Source organism: Melospiza georgiana, chromosome 7 (genome assembly GCF_028018845.1).
Source record: "Melospiza georgiana isolate bMelGeo1 chromosome 7, bMelGeo1.pri, whole genome shotgun sequence".
In the NCBI taxonomy this organism is placed as follows: domain Eukaryota; kingdom Metazoa; phylum Chordata; class Aves; order Passeriformes; family Passerellidae; genus Melospiza; species Melospiza georgiana.
Window position 1 is genome coordinate 39,955,251 of NC_080436.1, and position 12,069 is coordinate 39,967,319.

The 12,069-nt window shown below is 52.2% G+C and overlaps 2 protein-coding genes and 1 long non-coding RNA gene across 4 annotated transcripts in view; all 3 read left to right on the top strand.

Moving 5' to 3' along the window:
• Positions 1-2,934, top strand: part of GALNT13 (polypeptide N-acetylgalactosaminyltransferase 13) — a 41,023-nt gene extending 38,089 nt beyond the window's left edge. For both annotated transcript variants that reach the window (XM_058028421.1, XM_058028422.1), the window contains one exon: positions 2,787-2,934. In XM_058028421.1, the coding sequence (XP_057884404.1) occupies positions 2,787-2,927 (141 nt within the window). In that variant the 3' untranslated portion in view covers positions 2,928-2,934. The remainder of the gene's footprint in view (positions 1-2,786) is intronic.
• A 471-nt stretch (positions 2,935-3,405) lies between these two features.
• LOC131085888 (uncharacterized) lies at positions 3,406-4,504 on the top strand. The gene is made up of 2 exons (XR_009114688.1): positions 3,406-3,480; positions 3,537-4,504. It is a non-coding gene; the product is annotated as an uncharacterized LOC131085888 (long non-coding RNA).
• Positions 4,505-8,358: 3,854 nt separating this feature from the next.
• KCNJ3 (potassium inwardly rectifying channel subfamily J member 3) overlaps positions 8,359-12,069 on the top strand; it is a 28,698-nt gene continuing 24,987 nt past the window's right edge. Inside the window, exon 1 of the mRNA XM_058027606.1 lies at positions 8,359-9,119. Within this exon, the coding sequence (XP_057883589.1) occupies positions 8,442-9,119 (678 nt within the window). The 5' untranslated portion in view covers positions 8,359-8,441. The remainder of the gene's footprint in view (positions 9,120-12,069) is intronic.

Here is a 12,069-nt window from a genome sequence, read left to right on the forward strand (position 1 = left end):
ATTTTCTAACAATTTTTCATATGATTTTCTAGCAATTTTTCAGAGAATTTTCTAGCATTTTTTCATAGATTTTTCATACAATTATTTCATAAAATTTTCATACAATTATTTCATAAAATTTTCATACAATTATTTCATAACATTTTCATATAATTATTTCATAAAATTTTCATACAATTATTTAATAGAATTTTTCATGGAATTTCCACAGAATGTTGATTTCATTTTTTGTAGAATTTTAATAAAATTTTTATAGAAATTTCATAAAAATCTAATCTCTTTTCTATAGATTTTTCATATAATTTAACATAATTTTTCATATCAATTTTTTTCTATAAAGCAAGACAGAAGTTTATTTTATAGCTGTAGGATAGAACAGATGTTTAGTGTTAGCTCTTAGTTTTTAATACTTATTAGTTACTCGTAATTATTAGTCTTAGTTATTGTTAGTTTTAATGAATTTTGGATGAATTAAACTCCGTTGATCTCTTGCTGTCACCGTGATTGTTCCAGTCTGCAGGAGCTGAAGATTTAGTTCCTATTCCCAGACATATAAATAATTCCACTTGCAAAATATTTTCTCAAAAAGGTTCCACTTTTCCTAGGATTTTTCATGGATTTTTCCTAGAATTTTCCTAGAATTTGTTATTTTTTATAGATTTTTTTTTCCCCTGTACTTTTCATGGAATTCTTCCCATTCAGTGGAGTAGCACAAGGAGATGGGTGGTAGGAAAACCAAATTCCTTGTTGGAATTTCCCACCAGTTTAGTTGGAACACTAGAAAAAAGTCTTTCTTTATATCTATATATATTTAATATTATATATATATGGGTGTTTATTTTGTAATTTTTATTTCTATATAAAATTAAAATATATAAAACTATAATAGTTATAAATTTACACTCATAAACACCCATATGTTTATTATGTAATATATAAGCATAATGCTATATTTTTCAGTAAATATAATATTATATAGAAATATTATAAATAATGAACATAAATAGAGTTTATGAGCCCTGAGAGCATCAGACTGTTGTGAAAATAATTCCTGATTTTCCTTCAGTTAGGACTATTATTATATTATTTTATTTTAGTTTATATTTTATATTATTCTCTTCTATATTATTGTATATTATTTTATATATCTCATATTTTATATTATTCTAGATTATATTATTTTTTCTATTTTTAGTCCCTTAAATTTTGTATTCTTTTACTCTTTATATTTGTTTATATTGCACATAATATATATTATAGTAATCTATATTCTTTAATGTATTATTTTTATATTATCTATAATCTTTCATATTAATTTTTTTTCTATAATTTATTCTTTTTATAATTTTTTGATATTATATCAGTATTTATCCTCCTGGGTGAGCCCAAGACCTCAAGCAGCTCCCACAATTCCAGCCCCTCTATCCCTGAGGAGATCCCAAGGTTTGACATCAGCCTGGGCTGTTTGGGATGAATTTTGGGATTGATTCCTCCTTTCCTGAGGGCTCCAGGATTTTCCCTGTTTGTTCCCTTGCCGTAGAATCGGGCTCTGCTCCAGTGGATGATCTGCAGACAGGATTTCCACCCTGAAGTTCCCATTCCCATGGATCTTGGGAGAGCTGGGAAGGCTCCAGGCAGAGCTTCCAGAACATTCCAGGGCCTGAAGGGGCTCCAGGAGAGCTGCAGAGGGACTGGGGACAAGGGCTGGAGGGACAGGAGCCAGGGAATGGCTCCCAGTGCCAGAGGGCAGGGATGGATGGGACACTGGGAACTGGGAATTGCTGGCTGGGAGGGTGGGCAGGCCCTGGCACAATCCCAGGGGATGGTGGTGGGAATGCTCCCGGCTCAGCTGGGACTGAACCCCTCTGGTGTTGTTTAGGGACAGAATTTCCTGTTTAACTTGCTGGGATTTCTCTGGGAATTTGTTCTCCCTGTGGAGCAGGTGGTGTTTTGTTCCCTCCAATTCTTTTTGTGTCTTCTAATTCTCCCATCCCTCAGAAATGTGGGATCAGAGGAGGTGTCCTAAGAAGGAAAAATGCCCTGGGAACAGCAGAGTTTCCATGGAATACTGAGCAAATACGTTCCCATCAGCACCAAAAATTTCCTGCTCTGGTCCCAGACATTCCATGTGTCCATGGCCATGGAGACCAAACTCCTCCATCCAGCAGCTGTGCCTTGGAAAGACAAGATTTCCTTGGAGTTCTCTTCCCTTTGCTGAGGGGTTTGTTGGTTCAGCAGAGGGAGGAGCAGGGTGGTGGGGATGTCCTGGAGCTCCAGCAGATTTGCTCCAGTGACCAAACCTGGCCTGAAATGCCAGAAAATTGCAATTTCCCGGGTGGAATTCTGTGGCGGTGTTCACAGGGGTCCCAGGATGAGGGGAGAGATGAGAATGTTGGCTCCATGTTTCAGAAGGCTGATTGATTATTTTATGATACATATTATATTAAAACTACACTAAAAGAATAGAAGAAAGGATTTCATCAGAAGGCTTGCAAGGAATAAGAAAGGAATGGAATGATAAAATCTTGTGACTGACCAGAGAGTCCGAGACAGCTGGCTGTGATTGGCCATTAATTAGAAACAGGCACACGATACCAATCACAGATTCACCTGTTGCATCCCACAGCAGCAGATAATCATTGTCTTTCTTTTCCTCTGAGGCTTCTCAGCTTCTCAGGAGAAAAATCCCGGCAAAGGGATTTTTCAGAGAATATCACAGCAACAGAATTCCATTGGGATGCTGTGTTCTCACCAGGAATTCTCTGTACCCCCCCAAACCCTTGCAGAAGCTCACCCTGAGGCACCTGAACAGCAACCAGTGCCTGGCGGAGCCGTCGGACGAGGACCGGCTGGTGCCCACCGTGCGCGACTGCGGCGGCGGCCGCGCCCAGCAGTGGCTGCTGCGCAACATGACCCTGCCGGCGTGACCCACCTCGGCCCCGCTGCTCCTGCCGCTCCCAGCGGGGCCAGCCCGCCCCCGGCCCCGGCACAGGCACCCCAGCACGGGCTCCTGGAGCCGCCGGGCCCCGGGACTCGTCAGGCGATCCAGGATGGGCCGGTACCGACAGCAGCGGGCTCCAGGCTCCAGAGGCAGCGGCTGACCCTGGAGAAGGTGGGATGGGGAGGAGTTGCTGTCACCCCAGAGATTCCAGAGGCAGCAGGTGACCTTGGAGAAGTTGGGATAGAGTGTGGCTGTCACTCCAGAGGCATCATCTGACCTTGGAGATAGGGAGGTGTTGCTGTCACTCCAGAGGTGTCATCTGACCTTGGAGAAGTTGGGATATGGAGGTGTCACTGTCACCCCGGAGATTCCAGAGGCATCATTTCACCTTGCAGAAGTTGGGATAGGGAGGTGTCGCTGTCACTCCAAAGATTCCAGAGGCACCAGTTCACCTTGGAGAAATTGGGACATGGAGGTCTCACTGTCACCCCAGAGATTCCAGAGCCATCATTTCACCTTAGAGAAGTTGGGATAGGGAGGTGTCGCTGTCACTCCAGAGATTCCAGAGGCACCCTGGAGAAGTTGGGATATGGAGGCATTGCTGTCACTCCAGAGGCACCAGTTCACCTTGGAGAAGTTGGGCTAGGGAGGCATTGCTGTCACTCCAGAGATTCCAGAGGCACCCTGGAGAAGGTGGGATATGGAGGTGTCACTGTCACGTGTCACCACGGAGAGGTGGCCCATCCTAAAGGCCGTGTGGCACCAGCTGGCACTGGGAGCCATCCTGGGAGGTGTGGCCCGAGCTGGTGGGATGTGCTGGGCTCTCCTGGAGGAGATCCTGGAGAATATCCTGGGGAATGTTGGGTGTTCTCTCGTGCCCCGTGCGATTTGACAGCACCAAACCTTCTTGGGTTGTGCTGGGAAGCAACGGGATCCAGCGCTGGGAAAAGCAGGCCAAGGAATTCCAACAGATGAGGCCACAGGAGACATGGGAATGCCGAGGGGAAGGAGTGACACTCGTGGGACCTCGGGGTGGCACGGAGGGAGCTGTCCCCTCCTGCCATGGGGTCAGAGCTGGGTCCCCACCTGGGGCTCTGGGAACACCTGGTAGAACCACACCTGACACCTCTGGAGCTTGGAGGGTCTCCATCCCTCCATCCCAATGCATCCACGAGTCCCTGCATCCCAGCCCTGCCCCTGGATCCGCTCCCAGCTCTGCCTCCAGGTGTTCCTGGAGTCACAGGGGCTCCTTCCTGCTTTCAGGAATTTGGGGGCTCCGTCCTTGTGTGGGTGTTCCCAAAGCACTGCTGGCCCTCAGGAGCTGCTCCTGCTGGGATGTGGGGACAGGGACGTTCCTGTGGGAGCCACCCTGAATGCAGCTGTGGCCCTCTGGGCTGGGATTCTGGGAATTCTCACTGCCCAGAGGGTTCAGGAGACTGAAATCCCAGGGCAGTGGGATCCCAGCATGGGTAAGTGGGGAAATATTTCCCAGGATTTCCCTCACAATTCCCCGAAAATCTCTGTAAATGCACTGGGTCATTAAAAATGCTGGTATTTTCTGTATCTGCTGTGGTGGTCCTGGATTCATCCTGGGGTTCGTGGATGGTGTAAATGACAGAGGGTATTTGCTGGGTACTGAGCATTAAATGGGAAGCAGGAGGGGGTTCAGCTGGGAAAGGGATTGCTGGGCATCCATGGAGCTGGAATATCCTGGATTAACTCAGATTGGTGCTCATCTCCACCCTCCTGCCCCAATGTTCCTGCTCCTCATCCTCCAGAAATACAAAATGTGATTTAAAAATCCCCCAGAAAAGGGGGAGGTTTTATTCTTTGTAAAAAGAGCAGGAAAACATCAGGATCAAACTTAACCAGGGATTTCCATGCAGGAAAAGAGGAATAATAATTTATTTCACCTCCTTGCTGAGGGTTTGGCCACAGCACAGCCCTGGGTGGGTTCTGGGGTGGGAAGGGGGAGGTGGGGAATGTCCTGGGGACAGTGGGACAGGGCGGTGTCACCCCTGGCTCCAGTGGGGGACAGCTCCACATCCCCAGCGCTGCCCTGTCCCATCCCAGGGCTCCTTCACGTTGGAACCAGAGCTATGTACAAAATTAGCATTTTATAAATAGAGCTTCTATATTAATACATCATTCTGTAATTCATCCTACGCTGCCGCAGTGCCCTTCAATCAAGCAAATCACAAAAGGGCTAATTAACAACTCATTTAATGAGATTCCCCACATCCAGAGTTGCTTCCTTGTCCAAATACCATGGAAAAACCCCAACTAAAATCCCTTTTGTCAGTAATTCCTGTTCCAGGTTGTCCCTGCAGGTGTCTGGGGGGTTGGAGCTGCAGGTGACACCAAACCCTGGTGAGGCCCAGCCTCCCCTGCTGGTAATTAAAGCCCTTAGAGGTAATTAACTGCTCCTGTTAATGATGGGCTGCGGAGCCTGGGAATGAATCACCCAATAATCCCTTTGGGAGGGATGAATGCAGGCACCGAGGTATTTCCCCTTTTTTTTGGGATTTCTCAGAAATGGCAATAATTAGGATTGACAGAAAATTACAGAGAGGGAACCAACCTCCATCTCATTTCCCTGCAAATATGATTTATCCCTTTTTTGGGAATTTATTTAAGGGATTTAGGGATTCATCCAGAGGGATATTAGGATATTTTTGAGGAATATCCTGGTATTGGTGCCATGACTGCCTGCTCCAACTCCCATTTCAAACTGGAAATGATTTTTCCATGGGAAAAGAGCAGGATCTGCCCTCAAATCCACATCCCCAGGCAGTGGGATTGGCAGGGACAGGTTTGGGAATGTCTCTGTTAATTCAGGGAACACATAATTAATTTCATCATTTCATTTGTCATCATCCCCACATCAGCTAAAGCCTGGAAAAGCCTCCAGGTGCAGAAATCAGGGAATTGCATGGAAATGCTGCATGGCTGCTGTGGGGATCTAAACATCTCAAAAACTTAAATTCAATGAAGGTAAAAATGGGATAAAAGGGGATGGGGTGGGATGGAATGGAAAGAAGAAATGGAATTGCAGGGAAAGGAGGCCCAGGGGGAACTCCTGCCCAGGTGAGTTTAAATGGATCTAAATACAAACCTCGGGCCTGGGATGGCAGCAGGCAGGGGAAGGGTTGGTGGGATAATCAGCACAGGGAGGATGAGGAGCCAGGCTCTGGGAATGCTCCCCTGGAGCAGGGAAGGCTCCAGGCAGAGCTCAGAGCCCCTGGCAGGGCCTGAAGGGGCTCCAGGAGAGCTGAGAGGGACTGGGGACAAGGGATGGAGGGACAGGAGCCAGGGAATGGCTCCCAGTGCCAGAGGGCAGGGATGGATGGGACATTGGGAACTGGGAATTCCTGCCTGGGCTGGGATTGCCAGAGCAGCTGTGGCTGCCCCTGGATCCCTGGCAGTGCCCAGTGCCAGTCTGGAGCACCCTGGGACAGTGGGAGTGTCCCTGCACACCAGGATCAGCTGGGAATTCCATCATTCCAGGAGAACAGCTCTGCCAGGGCTGCCTGGAGCAGCCTCCTGTCACCAGCACCCTTTGGGTGACACTGTTCCATGCCCAGCACTCCTTTCCCACTCCCACTATTCCCTCATCCCACCCCGGCTGGCAGAACATGCTGGGAATGCTGGGAATGTGCTCATCCTCCTAAAAGCAATGAGGATTTTAATTGCAGTAATTACAGGGAATGGCTCCCCTTGGATTGTCGCTGTCACATTGGGATGGATCACAGGGAATCTTTGCCCAATTCCAGCCCAGGGAGAGGCCTCCGGGAAAACAGGAGGGATGGAGGAAGGAGAACAGGAGAGGGGAAGCTGGCAAGGCTGCTGGATCTGTGAGCCAGGAGGGTTCTGGCAGCGTGGCCAGAGTTTGGGATGAATTCCATACAAAATTTCCTTGAATTGGGTGGGAAAATTAACAGGCATTGTGTCACTGACAGGAAAAGAAGAGTAGGGAACTGGAGAAATTGGGAATAGAAAAGAGTAAAGTGAGAAACTAAATCAATTTTCTGGCAATAGAAATGCAGTGGCCAGAAAAATCCTTGAGAATCAGTTCTGAGGAAGGTGATGGTTCAAAAGTGAAGTGTGGCTGGGCTTTATCCCATGGTTAAAGCTGCCAATCCAAGCTTTTTCTGGAGCTGGGGGCAGCAGTCCTGCAGCAGGAGTGGGTGAGGGGGATCCTTGGATACAGCCTGGCCCTTTGGAGCATCACCAGCCCCCTTCCCACCCAACTGCTCCACAATTCCCTGGGCATTCATCCACATTTTGGGGCTGCTTTCCTGCTTCCCACCAGTCCTGGATCAGGGCTGAGCTCTGTGGCTTCTCTCAGGGAAATCATTCCCGGGTGGAAGGGGCTGTGTCCCCTCTGTGTGCTGGCAGGGCTGCCTGGCTGCCGTGGGGATCTAAACGTCCCAAAAAATGGAATGCAATAAAGGTAAAAACGGGATAAAGGGGGATGGGATGGAATGGAATGGAATGGAATGGAATGGAATGGAATGGAATGGAATGGAATGGAATGGAATGGAATGGAATAGAATAGAATAGAATAGAATAGAATAGAATAGAATAGAATAGAATAGAATAGAATAGAATAGAATAGAATAGAATAGGAGAGTAGGGGTACCCGACCTCCTCGGCCCCTCCTGGTTGGTTCTGTGGGAGCTGGAGCCGCTCCGAGGGACGAGGAGGAGGAGAAGGAGGGATGGAGGCCCGGGGGAGGATGCTGGGGAGAGGAAGATGAGGAGGAAGATGATGATGCCGGGGGGAGGAGGATGAGTGAAGGATGCTGAGGATGAAGATGCAGAGCGCACCGAGGCTGCGGAGGGCGGGCTGTGCGCGGGGTCGCTGAGACGCGCAGGGTCGCGGGGCGGTGCGGGATCCAGGGGCGGTGCGGAGGGAGTGTCGCTGCGCGGGGCGGTGCGGGTTCCGGGGGGAGTGTCGCTGTGCGGGGCGGTGCGGAGGGAGTGTCGCTGCGCGGGGCGGTGCGGGATCCGGGGGGAGTGTCGCTGCGCGGGGCGGTGCCGCCCTGCCCGGGGCCGCTGCCGGCGGCTCCGCGTGGGAGGCGGCGGCGCCGGGCGGAGGCTCCGCGGCCGCGGCGCGGCGGGGCCGGGCGGGCTGCGCGGGGGATGCGGAGCTGAGCGGGGCTGTGCGGACTGCGGGCTGCGAGGGGCTGCGCAGGGTGCTGGGGACTGCGCGGGTTTTGCCGGCTGTGAGGTTGTCGGTGGCTGCGCGGGTTTTGCCGGCTGTCGGGGTGCTGGTGGCTGCGCGGGTTTCTGTGGCTGCGCGGGTTTTGCCGGCTGTCGGGGTGTCGGTGGCTCCGCGGGTTTTGCCGGCTGTGAGGTTGTCGGTGGCTCCGCGGGTTTTGCCGGCTGTCGGGGTGCTGGTGGCTCCGCGGGTTTTGCCGGCTGCGCGGGTTTCGGTGGCCGCGCGGGTTTTGCCGGCTGTCGGGGGCTGCGCGGCGCTGCGCGGGGCTGCGCGGAGCATGTCGGCGCTGCGGCGCAAGCTGGGCGATGAGTACCAGGTGGTGAGCACCTCGGCCAGCGGCGGAGGCCTCCCGCCCCCGCGCAGCGCCCCGCGCGGGAAGCGCCAGCGCTTCGTGGACAAGAACGGGCGCTGCAACGTGCAGCACGGCAACCTGGGCGGCGAGACCAGCCGCTACCTGTCCGACCTCTTCACCACGCTGGTGGACCTCAAGTGGCGCTGGAACCTGTTCATCTTCATCCTCACCTACACCGTGGCCTGGCTCTTCATGGCCTCCATGTGGTGGGTGATCGCCTACATGCGCGGGGACCTCAACAAGGCGCACGACGACAGCTACACCCCGTGCGTGGCCAACGTGTACAACTTCCCCTCCGCCTTCCTCTTCTTCATCGAGACCGAGGCCACCATCGGCTACGGCTACCGCTACATCACCGACAAGTGCCCCGAGGGCATCATCCTCTTCCTCTTCCAGTCCATCCTGGGCTCCATCGTGGACGCCTTCCTCATCGGCTGCATGTTCATCAAGATGTCCCAGCCCAAGAAGCGGGCGGAGACGCTGATGTTCAGCGAGCACGCCGCCATCTCCATGCGCGACGGGAAGCTCACGCTCATGTTCCGCGTGGGCAACCTCCGCAACAGCCACATGGTGTCGGCCCAGATCCGCTGCAAGCTGCTCAAGGTGCGTGCTCCGGGGGGAACGCGGGGAAATGCCCTCAAGGAAAGGCGCCCGGGGCAGTGGGGGAGTCCCCATCCCGCGTGGAGGTGGCACTTGGGGACGTGAGGGTCTTGGCAGTGCTGGGAATGGTTGGACTTGATGGCCTTGGGGGCTTTTCCAACCTCAGTAATTCCATGGGGGCCCCGGCAGTTCAGGGATGGTTAGACTGGATGGCCCTGGGGGGCTTTTCCAACCTCAGTGATTCTGTGAGGGTCTCGGCAGTGCTGGGGATGATTGGACTCCGTGGTCTTGAGGGGCTTTTCCAACCTCAGTAATTCCATGGGGATCCCAGCAGTGCTGGGAGTGGTTGGACTCGATGGCCTTGGGGGGCTTTTCTAACCTCAATAATCCCATGGGGGTCCCAGTAGTGTTGGGCATGGTTGGATTCCATGGTCCTGGCGGGCTTTTCCAACCTCAGTAATTCTGTGAGGGCCTTGGCAGTGCTGGGAATGGTTGGATTCCATGATCCTAGGTGGCTTTTCCAACCTCAGTAATTCCATGGAGAACTTGGCAGTTTGGGTATGGTTGTATTTCATGGTCTTGAGGGGCTTTTCCAACCTCAGTAATTCCATGAGGGCCCTGGCAGTGCCCAGCCAACCCAGGGAATGGTTGGGATGGTTGGACTCCATGGCCTTGGGGGGCTTTTCCAACCTAAATTCTGGGGTTCTGTGGCAGAACCGTGTCCCAAGTGCCGCTCCCCTGGGGACATCCCACCCCCTCTCTGTGTCCCTTGGATGTCCCTTGCTCCTGCCCGTGGCTGTCCCCTCGTCCCTGGGGCTCGGAGCAGCCCATGGAAGGTGGCCCTGCCCGTGGCCAGGGTCGGACTGGATGATCCCAGATCGTGTTTTGGGTCCTGCTGCCATCCCAGCACCCCTGCCCTGCTTTCCTGGTGCAGGGAACATCTCCAGGAGCCTCGGGCTGCGGGCTCAGCCATCAGCAGCGCATTCCCAGCCTCCTTGGAGATAATTCCTGCATTCAGCGCAGGATTGGGATGGATATTTATAGATTCCTATAAAATGCTCCATTTCCCTGACAAGGAAATCAAATCCTTTGTAGCTCCGAGCCTTCCTTCCGTGAGCCAGGAAGGAGAAAGCTCCGGGCATAATCCAGAGCTTTTTGGGCAGGCTGAACTTTGTAGATGTGAGCTCCAAGGAAAGCAGAGTGCTGGGGTTAGAGCTGGAGCATCCCTGCCCCTGGAGCATCCCTGCCCTGGAGCATCCCTGCCCTGGAGCATCCCTGCCCTGGAGCATCCCCATCCCTGGAGCATCCCTGCCCTGGAGCATCCCTGCCCTGGAGCATCCCTGCCCTGGAGCATCCCTGCCCCTGGAGCATCCCTGCCCTGGAGCATCCCCATCCCTGGAGCATCCCTGCCCTGGAGCATCCCTGTCCTGGAGCATCCCCATCCCTGGAGCATCCCTGCCCTGGAGCATCCCTGCCCCTGGAGCATCCCCATCCCTGGAGCATCCCTGCCCCTGGAGCATCCCTGCCCCTGGAGCATCCCTGCCCTGGAGCATCCCTGCCCTGGAGCATCCCCATCCCTGGAGCATCCCTGCCCTGGAGCATCCCCATCCCTGGAGCATCCCTGCCCTGGAGCATCCCCATCCCTGGAGCATCTCCATCCCTGGAGCATCTCCATCCCTGGAGCATCCCCGTCCCTGGAGCATCCCTGCCCCTGGAGGGCTGGGGAGAGCCGGCCCTGGTCCAAGGCTCGCCCGCGGATCCTGAAGGGATGGGGAATGGGGCTGGGGAATGTGGAATCGGGGATGGGGATGGAGCGGGTGGGAGGAAGGAGCTGGCTCGGGGGGCTTTTGATGCACACAGAGTGTCCCACAGGGACCCCCCGGGAATGGGGATACCTGCAGGGGGGTGTGGGCAGGGAATGGGGTGTCCTGTCCTTGGGGAGAATGCCCTGCAGAGAATAGGGTGTCCTGTCCTTAGGATGGGTGTCCTGATGGGAATGGGGGTGTCCTGTCCTTGGGATTGGAGTGCCCTTGGGATGAGTGTCCTGTCCTTGGGATGGGGTGTCGTGCAGGAAATGAGGGTGCTGTTTCCATTGGAAGGGTGTCCTGCAGGGATTGGGGGTGTCCTGCAGGGATTTAGGATATCCTGGTGAGATTGGGGGTGTCCTGTCCTTGGGATGGGCATCCTGCAGGGATTGGTGGTGTCCTGGTGGGATCTGGGATATCCTGTAGGGAATAGGGGTGTCCTGTCCTTGGGATGGGCATCCTGCAGGGATTGGGGGTGTCCTGCAGAGAATGGGGCTGCTGATTCCATTGGAAGGGTGTCCTGCAGGGATTTAGGATAACCTGGCAGCAATGGGGCTGACCTGTCCTTGGGATGGGTGTGTTGGAGGGTTGGGGGTGCCCTTCCCTCGGGATGTGGGTGCTGGGCAGGGCAGGGTCCCCATTCCCAGGACAGTTCCCTTGGGAATCTCTCCAGTTTTCCTCCCTGTTCCCCCTCAGCCCATGGGAGGCTCCTGAGGTTGTCCTGTTCTCCCAAATTCCCTGTTTCCCCTGGGATTTCAGGATCAGGACTGGCCCAGTATTGGGGTCCCCTAAACCTTGAGGTAGTCCGTGCCTTAAAGAGGGAAAGAATTCCTAAAAATTTCCCAAAATAAACCTTTAATACCTTTAAAATTATGGAATATAATTTATAAATATTATAAATATTATTTATAAGGATTAATATACAAAATAGCATTAAAACATAATACCATAGATTTATGTAATATGCAATTATAAATATTTATATTTACCAATATATAATTTATACAGTTTGTTTTAAAGTATTTAATAATGTGTAAATATATATTTGCATTCTGTATCAATATATTTAAATAATTTCATGTATTTCAAGCTATGAAAGATCAAAAATGAGTAATTTCCAGTGCAGCATTTGAAAATTGCTCTTTTTT